Raw genomic sequence first — 17861 nt, 5'->3', positions numbered from 1 at the left:
CTACCATCTCTCCATTTCTCCCTCTTCATCTCTTCATCTTTCCATCTCCCAACTCCCATCTCTCCATTTCTTAATCTTTCCATCTACCATCTCTCCATTTCTCCCTCTTCATCTCTTCATCTTTCCATCTACCATCTCTCCGTCTTTCCCTCTTCATCTCTTCATTCATATGTTGTATAGGTTTGCAGTGACATGGCTTGCTCTATATTTGTAGCTGTGGTAATAATGTCACTTGTCATGTTCTCACTTGTTCTCAGTTGTCAGCCATGCTTTTCTTTTCCATCCTCACCCCTCCGTCTTGTGTCCTTACCTTCCGTCTAGTGTGCTCAACCCTCCGTCTAGTGTGCTCAACCCTCCGTCTAGGGTCTTCACCCTCCGTCTAGGGTCCTCACCCTCCGTCTAGGGTTCTCACCCTCCGTCTAGGGTCTTCACCCTCCGTCTAGGGTTCTCACCCTCCGTCTAGGGTCCTCACCCTCCGTCTAGGGTTCTCACCCTCCGTCTCGGGTCCTCACACTCCATCTAGGGTCCTCACCCTCCGTCTAGGTTCCTGGATCCATACCCTCCGTCTAGGGTCAACACCCTCTGTCTAGGGTCCTCACCCTCCATCTAGGGTCCTGGATCCACATCCTCCATCTAGGGTCCACACCCTCCATCTAGGGTCCTGGATACATACCCTCTGTCTAGGGTCAGTCTAGGGTCAACACCCTCTGTCTAGTGTCCTCACCCTCCATCTAGGGTCCTCACCCTCCATCTAGGATCCACACCCTTCGCCTAGGGTTGTCTAGGGTCCTGGTTCCGCACCCTTCGTCTAGAGTCCTCACCCTCCGTCTAGGGTCCACACCCTCCGTCTAGTGTCCTCACCCTCCATCTAGGGTTCTCACCCTCCGTTTAGGGTCCCGGATCCACACTCTCCGTCTAGGGTCCACACCCTCCATCTAGGGTCCTCACCCTCTGTCTAGGGTCAACACCCTCTGTCTAGGGTCAACAGGATGCAGAGGAGGCATGCGCACCGTGGCGACAGTCGTCTCGTACAACAAGACATCTCAGTGAGCAGCCTATTACACCGCAGCATTACTGTGTGTTGGAGTGAAGGGGAGTCAGTTCCCTGGCTTCTAGCCAGGTCTGGTAGTGTTGCAGGTGGAGGAGATGAGAGATCAGTTCCCTGGCTTCTGACCAGGTCTGGTAGTGTTGCAGGTGGAGGAGATGAGAGATCAGTTCCCTGGCTTCTGGCCAGGTCTGGTAGTGTTGCAGGTGGAGGGGATGAGAGATCAGTTCCCTGGCTTCTGGCCAGGTCTGGTAGTGTTGCAGGTGGAGGGGATGAGGGGTCAGTTCCCTGGCTTCTGGCCAGGTCTGGTAGTGTTGCAGGTGGAGGAGATGAGAGATCAGTTCCCTGGCTTCTGGCCAGGTCTGGTAGTGTTGCGGGTGGAGGGGATGAGGGGTCAGTTCCCTGGCTTCTGGCCAGGTCTGGTAGTGTTGCAGGTGGAGGAGATGAGAGATCAGTTCCCTGGCTTCTGGCCAGGTCTGGTAGTGTTGCAGGTGGAGGGGATGAGGGGTCAGTTCCCTGGCTTCTGGCCAGGTCTGGTAGTGTTGCAGGTGGAGTGGATGAGGGGTCAGTTCCCTGGCTTCTGGCCAGGTCTGGTAGTGTTGCAGGTGGAGGAGATGAGAGATCAGTTCCCTGGCTTCTGGCCAGGTCTGGTAGTGTTGCAGGTGTGTCTTTTACCCTTTTCGCACCAACCCAAACTGTATCTTGCAGGCTTGGATATGTTCTTTTCATGTTGTCCTTTCCAGAACAGTTCCAGCAACTGTGGTGGAGGCGTAGCCGGGTCAGCTCAGTACAGCTTGTTTCAGTTGGGCTGAGTTCAGCTCTGGTCAGTAGTGTGAAAAGCCCTTTTGTGTATCCTTCATGTCATACCAAGAGTGTCTACAACACATTTTCTGTGATTCTTAAGGGTCTTTCTCTTCTTCTTCTCCCACACTTCTTCAGATGACTTTTAGGTAAATGTGTTGATTGTTTGCTCGCTAGAAGGTGTGAGTTTAATTTGTTTGCTTTTCCCTACTAACGCTAGGCTACTTTATGCCGCCTACTCAAAGTATGTGTGGCTAAGCAGCTTGGAAGCGTTGATTAGTTTTCAAACTATGAGGTTTCCTCTCTTTACACTTGCAATGAGAATACCATGCTAATGCTAATGGTGCAACTCAATATTATTAGGAAGGTGTTCTTAATGTTTTGTACACTCAGTGTAGACAAAAACATGTCATTATACTGCACTTCCAATTCCTGCTAACTATTAGCATAATGAACTCTGTTGACCTTTCTTTTCCTGAGAGTGACATGACCTGCTGACATCAGTAACTATTTAAGGATAGTGTTTAGGTGTGTGTTTGTGTGTGTGTGTGTGTGTGTGTGTGTGTGTGTGTGTGTGTGTGTGTGTGTGTGTGTGTGTGTGTGTGTGTGTGTGTGTGTGTGTGTGTGTGTGTGTGTGTGTGTGTGTGTGTGTGTGTGTGTGTGTGTGTGTGCGCGCGTGTGTGTGTTTGTTCACCGTGCACACCAGCATATGTGTGTGTGTGTGTTTGGGTTTATTTGACACATGTACAATGTTTGCTATGCAGTCTCTGAAGGTGTGCCTTTCTCTACCTATTCCTAAGCATCTGTTGCTAAATGTGTTGCTATATGTGTTGCTAAATGTGTTGCTATAGATTTGTCTGTGTGTGTGTGTTCCCAGGCTGACCAGTATAAATGCGGTGAAGCTCTCTCGGGCAACCTGGGAGAATGTTTCATCCACTGTACAGTTCTCCTAACAGCTGCATAGAGCTCATTAGCTACACAGGTGAGGGTCACACTCCAAATTAAAGGTTGCAATAGCACTGTCAATGGCAGACTTGGTTACTCCAAAAAAATCTGTCTTTGCATGTAGAAATGTTGTATAATGCACCTTTAACAGAAAATCACCTTCCAGTATAAAAATTAAAAACAAAAAATTATGCTGTGTATATATATCCTTCCTGCAGTCAAATGACCATATCGCCCTCTAGTGGCCTCATGGGTGGAATAGTATTTCATATTTTTTTTATAATAATTAATTCCTAAAACATTTTTTAAAATAAGCTGAAAATCCGGTGTTTCTTTGTCAAATGGTTATGTTATATTTCAGTCTTCTGTGATGTATATAAAGTTTCATATTGGGATGCAAACTCAAAATGTAATACATTCCATCTCTATATCTGACATGGTACAGGTGGCTCCTTTTTTTAAGCCCATAACCATGTGTGTGAGATGTATACTTTTGTTTCAAAGTAGATTTGTTTAAGACTACCAAGAAGGTTAATGAAGTGAGAAGAAGGCATTGGTCTGAAGCCAAAAAAGAAAGGAAATTCATGAGCACCACCATGGCTACTCCACCCATGCTCTACCAAGGTTTTGAAGCACACAGCTTTAACCTACTACAGTAGCTATGTTAGCCTATTGTACTTGAAATAATGTGTATGCAGGTTGCTTAGGATTCAAACCTTCTCAAACAGCCTAATTCATACTTTAATATTATTATAATGCACAGTCACTCATTTTGAGCCATGGGGGACAATTACCTTCCTGATTTTCCTCTTTAAGATAATGATACTAAAATCACACATAATAAAAGATTGGACTAATTCTTAACTGTCTATTTTATGGTCACATAATTATCTTGACTTGAACCCCTCTATGGCTGTTCTTTTTTTTCGTGCAGCCAACAAACAGAAGTAAATCTACAATTGTTTACTGAGATTAATCCTTAGGGCTTTGACTAAAAGGGAGGTGCTAGTTATGCATTTACTGGCTACATCTTAAATGGTACCCTATTCCCTATTGGACCTGATCAAAAGGAGTGCACTAAATAAGGAATAGGGTACCATTTGGGACGCATCACTGTCTTTCTCTTTCATTGCTTTTGAGTGTCTCATTTTACCCAGGAAGTCATTTTCTTGTTTTCTCATTTAGTTGTAATGGTTCTATTAGAAACACACCTATATAAAAATCAATGTTCATTTAGGAAGTCATTTTCTTGTTTTCTAATTTAGTTGTAATGGTTCTATCAGAAACACAACCCCATAAAGGGGGTTGAACTTACAGTTCTAAAAAAAATAGCACTTTTTTTTTGTAGTTTTAAATGAAGATGTTTATATTATCACTTTAGCTGCTGAACATATTTTTGGGGAGAAAAAAAATTCAATAACTGTTTAATCTCGTACTTTCTTTCTTTGTCATTTCTAGAACAATGTCCAGTGTGAAGTGCTTCCTCAAGACGTACCAGCCAGGAAAGTGGAACATTTCTGACGCTAAGCTGAAGCCACAGGAACCTCAACCCAGGTATAGACTTGATATCTCTGGTATAGACTTGATATCTCTGGTTTAGACTTGATATCTCTGGTATAGACTTGATATCTCTGGTATAGACTTGATATCTCTGGTATAGTCTTGATATCTCTGGTTTAGACTTGATATGTCTGGTATAGTCTTGATATCTCTGGTATAGTCTTGATATCTCTGGTATAGTCTTGATATCTCTGGTATAGTCTTGATATCTCTGGTATAGACTTGATATCTGTGGTTTAGACTTGATATCTATGGTTTAGACTTGATATCTCTGGTATAGTCTTGATATCTCTGGTATAGTCTTGATATCTCTGGTATAGTCTTGATATCTCTGGTATAGACTTGATATCTTCACTTTAGAAGACTTGTGCCTTTTACACTTATCTCAGGTTAATTTGGGTTTCATGAAGGTGACCCGGTGATAATCAGTTAGCCAGCCAGTCAGTCAGTAAGCCAGCCAGCCAGCCAGCCAGCCAGTCAGTCAGTTAGTCAGTTAGCCAGCCAGTCAGTCAGTTAGTCAGTTAGTCAGCCAGCCAGCCAGTCAGCCAGTCAGTTAGTCAGCCCGCCCGCCAGCCAGCCAGCCAGCCAGCCAGCCAGCCAGCCAGTCAGTCAGTCAGTCAGTCAGTTAGCCAGCCAGTCAGTCAGTTAGTCAGCCAGCCAGCCAGTCAGTCAGTCAGTCAGTTAGCCAGCCAGCCAGCCAGCCAGCCAGTCAGTCAATTAGTCAACCAGCCAGATAGCCAGTCAGTCAGTCAGTCAGTTAGTCAGTCAGTCAGCCAGCCAGCCAGTCAACGAGTTAGTCAGCCAGCCAGCCAGTCAGTCAGTTACTCAGTCAGTCAGTCAGCCAGCCAGCAAGTCAACCAGTTACTCAGTCAGTCAGTCAGCCAGCCAGCCAGTCAACCAGTTACTCAGTCAGTCAGCCAGTCAGACAGTTACTCAGTCAGTCAGTCAGTTACTCAGTCAGTCAATACAACCGTTGTAGTTATATCTTTAAATTGCTCCTACAGTGTGAATTGGACAGTAACCAAGGACCAAGTCCTAACAGACGTACCAGGAACAGCAGTAGTCACCATAAGGATACAACCACATTAGTAAAGAGAACAGGGGAGAATTGGCATCACTGTAGGCCTACATCAGTATAATGTCATTTATGAGAGAAGCGCTCCACGTGCTCTAGCTACTGTGACCTTTTTCAGTGATGGCGTGATCAGACACTCCTGCACACCAAAGACAATTGGCTATCTGGCCAGGGTTGGCCTCTTCTCAGAGGAGGTGGAGACCTATGGGACGACCCGAGCCAAAGTTTGTCTCGAGGTTATGGACCGCCTCAAGGCACAGCCTGATGGGAAATACGTGGTGGTCACGTGGTAAGGTCATCACACACACAAATACACTCAAACACATACATACACTCAAGCACACACATATACATAGACACATGCACGCACACATGCACGCACACACACACTTATGCCAACATTTGTACAGTACAATCAAAATAAACTATCTATATGTGTCATTTTATTAAACATGTCTGGGTGAGAATAAATAATTATAGCAAGCAAACATGGGCATGGATCACGACATAATGACAGATGTTAGCAATGGAATAATTATATGGACAAAGTAGGGCTACTAAACAACGCCAAGTAGACAGACTAAAACAACCATATGGCCTCAGCAAAGTAGACAGACTAAAACACCATATGGCCTCAGCAAAGTAGACAGACTAAAACACCATATGGCATCAGCAAAGTAGACAGACTAAAACAACCATATGGCCTCAGCAAAGTAAAACACCATATGGCCTCAGCAAAGTAGACAGACTAAAACAACCATATGGCCTCAGCAAAGTAGACAGACTAAAACAACCATATGGCCTCAGCAAAGTAGACAGACTAAAACACAATATGGCCTCAGCAAAGTAGACAGACTAAAACAACCATATGGCCTCAGCAAAGTAGACAGACTAAAACATCATATGGCCTCAGCAAAGTAGACAGACTAAAACACCATATGGCCTCAGCAAAGTAGACAGACTAAAACACCATATGGACTCAGCAAAGTAGACAGACTTTGCTGAGGACATTCAGAGACTTGTCCCGAAGCCACTCCTGCATTGTCTTGACTCTGTACTTAGGGTCGTTGTCCTGTTGGAAGGTGAATCTTCGCCCCCAGTCTGAGGTCCTGAGCGCTCTGGAGCAGGTTGAGTCTCGCTGTGTTCGCCCCACAAGGTGTCAGATGAGTCTCACTGTGTTCGCCCCACAAGGTATCAGTTGACTCTCACTGTGTTCGCCCCACAAGGTATCAGTTGACTCTCACTGTATTCGCCCCACAAGGTGTCAGTTGAGTCTCGCTGTGTTCGCCCCACAAGGTGTCAGTTGACTCTCGCTGTGTTCGCCCCACAAGGTATCAGTTGACTCTCACTGTGTTCGCCCCACAAGGTATCAGTTGACTCTCACTGTGTTCGCCCCACAAGGTGTCAGTTGACTCTCACTGTATTCGCCCCACAAGGTGTCAGTTGACTCTCACTGTGTTCGCCCCACAAGGTATCAGTTGACTCTCACTGTGTTCGCCCCACAAGGTATCAGTTGACTCTCACTGTGTTCGCCCCACAAGGTGTCAGTTGACTCTCACTGTGTTCGCCCCACAAGGTGTCAGTTGACTCTCACTGTGTTCGCCCCACAAGGTGTCAGTTGACTCTCGCTGTGTTCTCCCCACAAGGTATCAGTTGACTCTCGCTGTGTTCGCCCCACAAGGTATCAGTTGACTCTCGCTGTGTTCGCCCCACAAGGTATCAGTTGAGTCTCGCTCTGTTCGCCCCACAAGGTATCAGTTGACTCTCACTGTCTTTGCCCCACAAGGTGTCAGTTGACTCTCACTGTGTTCGCCCCACAAGGTGTCAGTTGACTCTCACTGTGTTCGCCCCACAAGGTGTCAGTTGACTCTCACTGTGTTCGCCCCACAAGGTGTCAGTTGAGTCTCGCTCTGTTCGCACTACAAGGTGTCAGTTGACTCTCACTGTATTCGCCCCACAAGGTATCAGTTGACTCTCACTGTGTTCGCCCCAAAAGGTATCAGTTGACTCTCACTGTGTTTGCCCCACAAGGTGTCAGTTGAGTCTCGCTGTGTTCGCCCCACAAGGTATCAGTTGACTCTCACTGTGTTCTCCCCACAAGGTATCAGTTGACTCTCACTGTGTTCTCCCCAAAAGGTGTCACTTGAGTCTCGCTGTATTCGCCCCACAAGGTGTCAGTTGAGTCTCGCTGTATTCGCCCCACAAGGTGTCAGTTGACTCTCACTGTGTTCGCCCCACAAGGTGTCAGTTGACTCTCACTGTATTCGCCCCACAAGGTATCAGTTGACTCTCACTGTGTTCTCCCCACAAGGTATCAGTTGACTCTCACTGTGTTCGCCCCACAAGGTATCAGTTGACTCTCACTCTGTTCGCCCCACAAGGTGTCAGTTGACTCTCGCTGTGTTCGCCCCACAAGGTATCAGTTGACTCTCGCTGTGTTCGCCCCACAAGGAATCAGTTTACTCTCGCTGTGTTCGCCCCACAAGGTGTCAGTTGACTCTCACTGTGTTCGCCCCACAAGGTGTCAGTTGACTCTCACTGTGTTCGCCCCACAAGGTATCAGTTGACTCTCACTGTGTTCGCCCCACAAGGTGTCAGTTGAGTCTCGCTGTATTCGCCCCACAAGGTATCAGTTGACTCTCACTGTGTTCGCCCCACAAGGTGTCAGTTGAGTCTCACTGTGTTCGCCCCACAAGGTATCAGTTGACTCTCACTGTGTTCGCCCCACAAGGTATCAGTTGAGTCTCACTGTGTTCGCCCCACAAGGTATCAGTTGAGTCTCACTGTGTTCGCCCCACAAGGTGTCAGTTGAGTCTCACTGTGTTCGCCCCACAAGGTATCAGTTGACTCTCACTGTGTTCGCCCCACAAGGTATCAGTTGAGTGTTGGCCACGTTGATGAGAGAAGCTATGAAGTCCAGTCTAATGCAGACCATGGAGGTGAGAGAATCATGTAATGTACCCAGACACCCAGACGTGACCTATGAGATTAATGTGTTATTAAAACGCAATTAGACCCTTATGATTTCATTAGTGTGTGTGTGTGTGTGTGTGTGTGTGTGTGTGTGTGTGTGTGTGTGTGTGTGTGTGTGTGTGTGTGTGTGTGTGTGTGTGTGTGTGTGTGTGTGTGTGTGTGTGTGTGTGTGTGTGTGGGGGGTCTTTCTTTTTGCTGGACATGTGTTTTCATCTCTAGCACCTGCTCCAAAACATTATATGTGTTTCTACAGTATCTTTTCATAGACCTACAGTATATACTCACCAGGAAACTCTGTCTTAACAACAAGTAGGCCACAGACAAAGGACATGGGAGGATAGAGAGAGAGAGAGAGAGAGAGCGAGAGAGAGAGAGAGAGAGAGAGAGAGAGAGAGAGAGAGAGAGAGAGAGAGAGAGAGAGAGAGAGAGAGAGAGAGAGAGAGAGAGAGAGAGAGAGAGAGAGAGAGAGAGAGAGAGAGACAGGCATACAGAGTGAGACTGATGATACACGTGCTATACATGTACTGTACCGATGTAGGATATATTTCAGCCGTGAATCCCAGAGATCAATTGCTTCATCAATAATAAATATTGTCGCTGCTCTAATCTTGAGGATCAGGTAATTTTTTTGATTTCTTGGTGATATCTGTTAGATATGAAAATGTCTTGTTAATAGGCAAAAAAAAGTATACACTCAGAGGCCAGTTTATTAGGTACGTACACCAATCTAGTAAAGGGTCGGACCTCCCCCTTTGCCTCCAGAACAGCCTGAATTCTTAGAGGCATAGACACGTTGCTCAATTGGTATCAAGGGACCCAACCTGTGTTAAGAAAACATTCCCCACACCATTACACCACCGCCACCAGCCTGTACTGTTGACACAAGGCAGGATGGGGCCATGGACTCTGCTGCACCATGCTGCTTACACCAAATCCAGACTCTGCCGTCAGCATGGTGCAACAGGAGCCGGGGTTTGTCAGACCAGGCAATGTTTTTCAAATCCTCAATTGTCCAATTTTGGTGACGGTGTGCCTACTGGAGCCGCATCTTGTTTTCAGCTGATAGCAGTGGAACCCAGTGTGGTCGTCTGCTGCGTTTAGCCCATCAGTTACGAGGATCGACGAGTTGTGCGTTCCGAGATACCGTTCAGCACACCACTGTTAGCTTGCACGATTCTTGCCATTCTCCTTCAACCTCTCTCTTCAAAGAGCTATTTCTGCCCACATGACTGCCGACTGACTGGATGTCATTTTTTGTTGTCGCACCATTCTTGGTAAACCCTAGACAATGTCATGCGTGAAAAGCCCAGGAGGCTGGCCGTTTCTAAAGTACTGCGAAAAAACATGCCTGGCACCGACGATCATACCACGCTCAAAGTCGCTTAGGTCAATCGTTTTGCCAATCAAACAGTAACTGAATGCCTCGATGCCTGTCTGCCTGCTTTATATAGTAAGCAATGGCCACTATGACTCACTGTTGGTAGGAGCTATACATTTTTGTGAACGGCTGGTGTACCTAATAACCAGATAGGTGCAGTGAAATGTGTTGTTTTACAGTCAGCCATAGCAGTACGGCGCCCCTGGAGCAATTTAGAGTTCAGTGCCTTGCTCAAAGGTACATGAACAGATTTTTCACCTCATCAGCTTGTGTATTCGACCCAGCACCCTATACTGCCCAACGCTCAAACCGCTAGGACATCTGGCGCCGACAAAGATGGCCGCCTCGCTTCGCGTTCCTAGGAAACTGTGCAGAATGTTTTTTTTTTCATGTATTTTTTGCCTTATGATTAACGAGACGTGGTGTGATCATAACATACAGGAACTCAAGTCCTTTTGTTCACCTGACCTAGAATTCCTTACAATCAAATGCCGCCTGCATTATCTACCAAGAGAATTCTCTTCGATAATCACAGTCGTGTATATCTCCCCCCCCCCCCCCCAAGCAGACACATCGACGGCCCTGAAAGAACTTCATTGTACTCTATGTAAACTGGAAACCACATATCCTGAGGGTGCATTTATTGTAGCTGGGGATTTTAACAAGGCTAATCTGAAAACAAGGCTCCCTAAATTTTATCAGCATATCGAATGCGCGACTTGGGCTGGTAAAACCCTGGATCATTGTTACTAGAAATTCCGAGACGCATACAAAGCCCTCCCCTGCCCTCCTTTCGGAAAATCTGACCACGACTCAATTTTGTTACTCCCAGGCTATAGACAGAAACTAAAACAGGAAACGCACGTGCACAGGTCTGTTCAACGCTGGTCCGACCAATCGGATTCCACGCTTCAAGATTGCTTCGATCACGTGGACTGGGATATGTTCCGCATAGCGTCGGACAATAACATTGATGAATACGCTGATTCGGTGAGCGAGTTTATTAGCAAGTGCATCGGTGATGTTGTACCCACAGCGACTATTAAAACCTTCCCCAACCAGAAACCGTGAATTGATGGCAGCATTCCCGCAAAACTGAAAGTGCGAACCACTGCTTTTAATCAGGCGACCGGAAACATGACAAACAGTGTAGCTATGTGTGGCAGGGTCTACAGTCAATCACGGACTACAAAAAGAAAACCAGCCTCGTCGCAGACCACGATGTCTTGCTCCCAGACAAACTAAACAACTTCTTTGCTCGCTTTGAGGACAATACAGTGCCACCGACACGGCCCGCTACCAAAACCTGCGGGCTCTCCTTCACTGCAGCCAACGTTTGTAAAACATTTAAACGTGTTAACCCTCGCAAGGCTGCCGGCCCAGATGGCATCCCGAGCCACATCCTCAGAGCATGCGCAGACCAGCTGGCTGGTATGTTTACGGACATATTCAATCAATCCTTATACCAGTCTGCTGTTCCCACATGCTTCAAGAGGGCCACCATTGTTCCTGTTCCCAAGAAAGCTAAGGTAACTGAGCTAAATGACTATCGCCCCGTAGCACTCACTTCCATCATCATGAAGTGCTTTGAGAGACTAGTCAAGGACCATATCACCTCCACCCTACCTGACACCCTAGACCCACTCCAATTTGCTTACCGCCCCAATAGGTCCACAGACGATGCAATCGCAATCACACTGCACGCTGTCCTAACCCATCTGGACAAGAGGAATACCTATGTAAGAATGCTGTTCATTAACTACAGCTCAGCATTTAACACTATAGTACCCTCCAAACTCGTCATTAAGCTTGTGACCCTGGGTCTCGACCTCGCCCTGTGCAACTGGGTCCTGGACTTCCTGACGGGTCGCCCCCAGGTAGTAAGGGTGGGAAACAATATCTCCACCCCGCTGATCCGCAACACTGGGGCCCCACAAGGGTGCGTTCTCAGCCCTCTCCTGTACTCCCTGTTCACCCATGACTGCGCGGCCATGTACGCCTCCAACTCAATCATTAAGTTTGCAGACGACACTACAGTGTTAGGCTTGATTACCAACAATGACGAGACGGCCTACAGGGAGGAGGTGAGGGCCCTCGGAGGTTTCTGTCAGGAAAATAACCTCACACTCAATGTCAACAAAACAAAGGAGATGATCGTGGACTTCAGGAAACAGCAGAGGGAGCAGCCACCTATCCACATCGACGGAACAGTAGTGGAGAAGGTGGAAAGTTTTAAGTTCCTTGGCATACACATCACGGACAAACTGAAATGGTCCACCCACACAGACAGCATGGTGAAGAAGGCGCAGCAGCGCCTCTTCAACCTCAGGAGGGTGAAGAAATGTGGCTTGTCACCAAAAACACGTTTACAGATGCACAATCGAGAGCATCCTGTTGGGCTGTATCACCGCCTGGTACGGCAACTGCTCCGCCCACAACCGTAAGGCTCTCCGAAGGGTAGTGAGGTCTGCACAATGCATCACCAGGGGCAAACTACATGCCCTCCAGGACACCTACACCACCCGATGTCACAGGAAGGCCAAAAAGATAATCAAGGACAACAACCACCCGAGCCACTGCCTTTTCACCCCGCTATCATCCAGAAGGCGAGGTCAGTACAGGTGCATCAAAGCTGGGACCGAGAGACTGAAAAATAGCTTCTATCTCAAGGCCATCAGACTGTTAAACAGCCATCACTAACATTGAGTGGCTGCTGCCAACATACTGACTCAAATCTCTGGCCACTTTAATAATAAAAAATTGGATGTAATAAATGTCTCACTAGCCATTTTAAACAATGCCACTTTATATAATGTTTACATACCCTACAAGAAGTGGACCAAATCGCAGCGTGGTACGTGTTCATTCTATTTATTTATTAAATGAACACCGACAACAACAAAACAAATACAAACGTGACGTTCTGCAGGGCAAAATAACAACCAGTGCAAAAATAAAAACCCACAAATGAAAGAGGGAAAAAGGACTGCCTAAGTATGATTCCCAATCAGACACAACGATAGACAGCTGCCTCTGATTGGGAACCACACTCGGCCAAAAAGAAAGAAATAGAAAACATAGAAATAAAGAAACTAGAATGCCAACCCTAATCACGTGACAATACTGTACTCTATACCATCTACTGCATCTTCTGCCATCGCTCTGCCATCGCTCTGCCATCGCTCATCTATATACTTTTATGTACATATTCGTATTCAAATCAAATCAAAGTTTATTTGTCACGTGCGCTGAATACAACAGGTTGTATGTTGTATGTTCACCTTTCAGTGAAATGCTGAATACAACAGGTGTAGACCTTACAGTGAAATGCTGAATACAACAGGTGTAGACCTTACAGTGAAATGCTGAATACAACAGGTGTAGACCTTACAGTGAAATGCTGAATACAACAGGTGTAGACCTTACAGTGAAATGCTGAATACAACAGGTGTAGTAGACCTTACAGTGAAATGCTGAATACAACAGGTGTAGACCTTACAGTGAAATGCTGAATACAACAGGTGTAGACCTTACAGTGAAATGCTGAATACAACAGGTGTAGTAGACCTTACAGTGAAATGCTGAATACAACAGGTGTAGACCTTACAGTGAAATGCTGAATACAACAGGTGTAGTAGACCTCACAGTGAAATGCTGAATACAACAGGTGTAGACCTTACAGTGAAATGCTGAATACAACAGGTGTAGTAGACCTTACAGTGAAATGCTGAATACAACAGGTGTAGACCTTACAGTGAAATGCTGAATACAACAGGTGTAGTAGACCTTACAGTGAAATGCTGAATACAACAGGTGTAGTAGACCTTACAGTGAAATGCTGAATACAACAGGTGTAGACCTTACAGTGAAATGCTGAATACAACAGGTGTAGTAGACCTTACAGTGAAATGCTGAATACAACAGGTGTAGACCTTACAGTGAAATGCTGAATACAACAGGTGTAGTAGACCTTACAGTGAAATGCTGAATACAACAGGTGTAGTAGACCTTACAGTGAAATGCTGAATACAACAGGTGTAGACCTTACAGTGAAATGCTGAATACAACAGGTGTAGTAGACCTCACAGTGAAATGCTGAATACAACAGGTGTAGTAGACCTCACAGTGAAATGCTGAATACAACAGGTGTAGTAGACCTCACAGTGAAATGCTGAATACAACAGGTGTAGTAGACCTCACAGTGAAATGCTGAATACAACAGGTGTAGTAGACCTTTCAGTGAAATGCTGAATACAACAGGTGTAGACCTTACAGTGAAATGCTGAATACAACAGGTGTAGTAGACCTTACAGTGAAATGCTGAATACAACAGGTGTAGACCTTACAGTGAAATGCTGAATACAACAGGTGTAGTAGACCTTACAGTGAAATGCTGAATACAACAGGTGTAGTAGACCTTACAGTGAAATGCTGAATACAACAGGTGTAGACCTTACAGTGAAATGCTGAATACAACAGGTGTAGTAGACCTTACAGTGAAATGCTGAATACAACAGGTGTAGACCTTACAGTGAAATGCTGAATACAACAGGTGTAGTAGACCTTACAGTGAAATGCTGAATACAACAGGTGTAGTAGACCTTACAGTGAAATGCTGAATACAACAGGTGTAGACCTTACAGTGAAATGCTGAATACAACAGGTGTAGTAGACCTCACAGTGAAATGCTGAATACAACAGGTGTAGTAGACCTCACAGTGAAATGCTGAATACAACAGGTGTAGTAGACCTCACAGTGAAATGCTGAATACAACAGGTGTAGTAGACCTTACAGTGAAATGCTGAATACAACAGGTGTAGTAGACCTTACTGTGAAATGCTGAATACAACAGGTGTAGTAGACCTCACAGTGAAATGCTGAATACAACAGGTGTAGTAGACCTTACAGTGAAATGCTGAATACAACAGGTGTAGTAGACCTCACAGTGAAATGCTGAATACAACAGGTGTAGTAGACCTCACAGTGAAATGCTGAATACAACAGGTGTAGTAGACCTCACAGTGAAATGCTGAATACAACAGGTCATAGACCTTACAGTGAAATGCTGAATACAACAGGTGTAGTAGACCTTACAGTGAAATGCTGAATACAACAGGTGTAGTTGACCTTACTGTGAAATGCTGAATACAACAGGTGTAGTAGACCTCACAGTGAAATGCTGAATACAACAGGTGTAGTTGACCTTACTGTGAAATGCTGAATACAACAGGTGTAGTAGACCTCACAGTGAAATGCTGAATACAACAGGTCATAGACCTTACAGTGAAATGCTGAATACAACAGGTGTAGACCTTACAGTGAAATGCTGAATACAACAGGTCATAGACCTTACAGTGAAATGCTGAATACAACAGGTCATAGACCTTACAGTGAAATGCTGAATACAACAGGTCATAGACCTTACAGTGAAATGCTGAATACAACAGGTGTAGACCTTACAGTGAAATGCTGAATACAACAGGTGTAGACCTCACAGTGAAATGCTGAATACAACAGGTGTAGACCTCACAGTGAAATGCTGAATACAACAGGTGTAGTAGACCTTACAGTGAAATGCTGAATACAACAGGTGTAGTAGACCTTACAGTGAAATGCTGAATACAACAGGTGTAGTAGACCTTACAGTGAAATGCTGAATACAACAGGTGTAGACCTCACAGTGAAATGCTGAATACAACAGGTGTAGTAGACCTTACAGTGAAATGCTGAATACAACAGGTGTAGTAGACCTTACAGTGAAATGCTGAATACAACAGGTGTAGTAGACCTCACAGTGAAATGCTGAATACAACAGGTGTAGTAGACCTTACAGTGAAATGCTGAATACAACAGGTGTAGTAGACCTTACAGTGAAATGCTGAATACAACAGGTGTAGTAGACCTTACAGTGAAATGCTGAATACAACAGGTGTAGTAGACCTTACAGTGAAATGCTGAATACAACAGGTGTAGTAGACCTTACAGTGAAATGCTGAATACAACAGGTGTAGTAGACCTTACAGTGAAATGCTGAATACAACAGGTGTAGACCTTACAGTGAAATGCTGAATACAACAGGTGTAGACCTTACAGTGAAATGCTGAATACAACAGGTGTAGACCTTACAGTGAAATGCTGAATACAAAAGGTGTAGACCTTACAGTGAAATGCTGAATACAACAGGTGTAGACCTTACAGTGAAATGCTGAATACAACAGGTGTAGACCTTACAGTGAAATGCTGAATACAACAGGTGTAGTAGACCTTACAGTGAAATGCTGAATACAACAGGTGTAGTAGACCTTACAGTGAAATGCTGAATACAACAGGTGTAGACCTTACAGTGAAATGCTGAATACAACAGGTGTAGACCTTACAGTGAAATGCTGAATACAACAGGTGTAGACCTTACAGTGAAATGCTGAATACAACAGGTGTAGACCTTACAGTGAAATGCTGAATACAACAGGTGTAGACCTTACAGTGAAATGCTGAATACAACAGGTGTAGACCTTACAGTGAAATGCTGAATACAACAGGTGTAGACCTTACAGTGAAATGCTTACTTACAGGCTCTAACCAATAGTGCAAAAAAGGTATTAGGTGAACAATAGGTAAGTAAAGAAATAAAACAACTGTAAAAAGACAGGCTATATACAGTAGCGAGGCTATAGAAGTAGCGAGGCTACATAGAGACACGGGTTAGTCAGGCTGATTGAGGTAGTATGTACATGTAGATATGGTTAAAGTGACTATGCATATATGATGAACAGAGAGTAGCAGTAGCGTAAAAAAGGGGTTGGCGGGTGGTGGGTGGAGGGTGGCGGGACACAATGGAGATAGCCCATTCCTTTATACTTGTGTGTATAAGGTAGTTGTTGTGAAATTGTTAGATTACTTGTTAGATATTACTTCATGATCGGAACTAGAAGCACAAGCATTTCACTACACTCGCATTAACATCTGCTAACCATGTGTATGTGACAAATAGAACGTTATTTTATTTTATTTTATTTTATTTGATACCTGCCGCCCTAGCATACATATACTTCATTTTGAAACCATTCCGTATGTTCTTTGATAGTGTCAGAACCCAATGTTGCTGCACTGGCCCATTAGTCTATCACGACTCACAAGAGATTGCTTGCTTCACGACAAGTTCAGTGTTGTATGTTTCCTCCTGTTGACCCCCCTCTCTCTCTCCCTTTCTCCCCTCTCTCTCTCTCTCTCTCTCTCTCTCTCTCTCTCTCTCTCTCTCTCTCTCTCTCTCTCTCTCTCTCTCTCTCTCTCTCTCTCTCTCTCTCTCTCTCTCCCCTCTCCCCTCTCCCTCCCTCCCTCCCGCTCTCTCTCTCTCTCTCTCTCACGCCTCTCTCTCTATCTTTCTCTCTCTCTCTCTCTCTCTCTCTCTCTCTCTCTCTCTCTCTCTCTCTCCCTTTCTCCCCTCTCTCTCTCTCTCTCTCTCTCTCCCCTCTCCCTCCCTCCCTCCCGCTCTCTCTCTCTCTCTCTCTCTCTCTCGCGCCTCTCTCTCTCGCTTTCTCTCTCTCTCCCCTCCCCCCCCCTATCTCTCTCTCTCGCCTCTCTCTCTCCCCCCTCTCCCCCCTCCCTCTCTCTCTCTCCCTCTCTCCCTCTCTCCCCTTTCTCTCTCTCCCTCTCTCCCCTTTCTCTCTCTCCCCCCTCCCCTTTCTCTCTCTCTCCCCCCTACCTCTCTCTCTCTCTCCCTCTCTCCCCTTTCTCGCTCTCTCCCCTCTCCCTCCCCCTCTCTCTGTCTCTCGCCCTCTCTCCCCTCTCTCTCCTCTCTCTCTCCTCTCTCTCTCTCCCCTATCCCATGCCCTCTTTCTCTCTCTCCTCTCTCTCTCTCCCCTCTCTCCCTCCCTCTGTCTCTCTCCCTCCTGTCTCTCTCCCTCTCTCCCCTCTCTCTCTCTCAATTAAATTAAATTCAATTGACTTTATTGACATGGCAAGTACATTATTACTTACATTGTCAAAGTATACACATATATAAAAATAAAATAAATATAAATGATATATACATATTTATATATAAAATATATTACAGTTTTTCTCGATTGCTAAAACACAATTT

At 45.4% G+C, this 17861-nt stretch overlaps 1 protein-coding gene across 1 annotated transcript in view; it reads left to right on the top strand.

Annotated features, from left to right (window-relative positions):
* The first annotated feature begins 1203 nt into the window (after window positions 1–1203).
* Window positions 1204–17861, top strand: part of LOC129817886 (uncharacterized) — a 50559-nt gene continuing 33901 nt past the window's right edge. The window contains exons 1-5 of the mRNA XM_055873485.1: window positions 1204–1707; window positions 1985–1995; window positions 4250–4345; window positions 5545–5715; window positions 7843–7982. Of these exons, the coding sequence (XP_055729460.1) occupies window positions 1204–1707; window positions 1985–1995; window positions 4250–4345; window positions 5545–5715; window positions 7843–7982 (922 nt within the window). The remainder of the gene's footprint in view (window positions 1708–1984; window positions 1996–4249; window positions 4346–5544; window positions 5716–7842; window positions 7983–17861) is intronic.

This window comes from Salvelinus fontinalis, chromosome 20 (genome assembly GCF_029448725.1).
Source record: "Salvelinus fontinalis isolate EN_2023a chromosome 20, ASM2944872v1, whole genome shotgun sequence".
In the NCBI taxonomy this organism is placed as follows: Eukaryota; Metazoa; Chordata; class Actinopteri; order Salmoniformes; family Salmonidae; genus Salvelinus; species Salvelinus fontinalis.
Note: the sequence above shows the minus strand (reverse complement) of the source record. Positions and strands in the feature narration are given on the sequence as shown.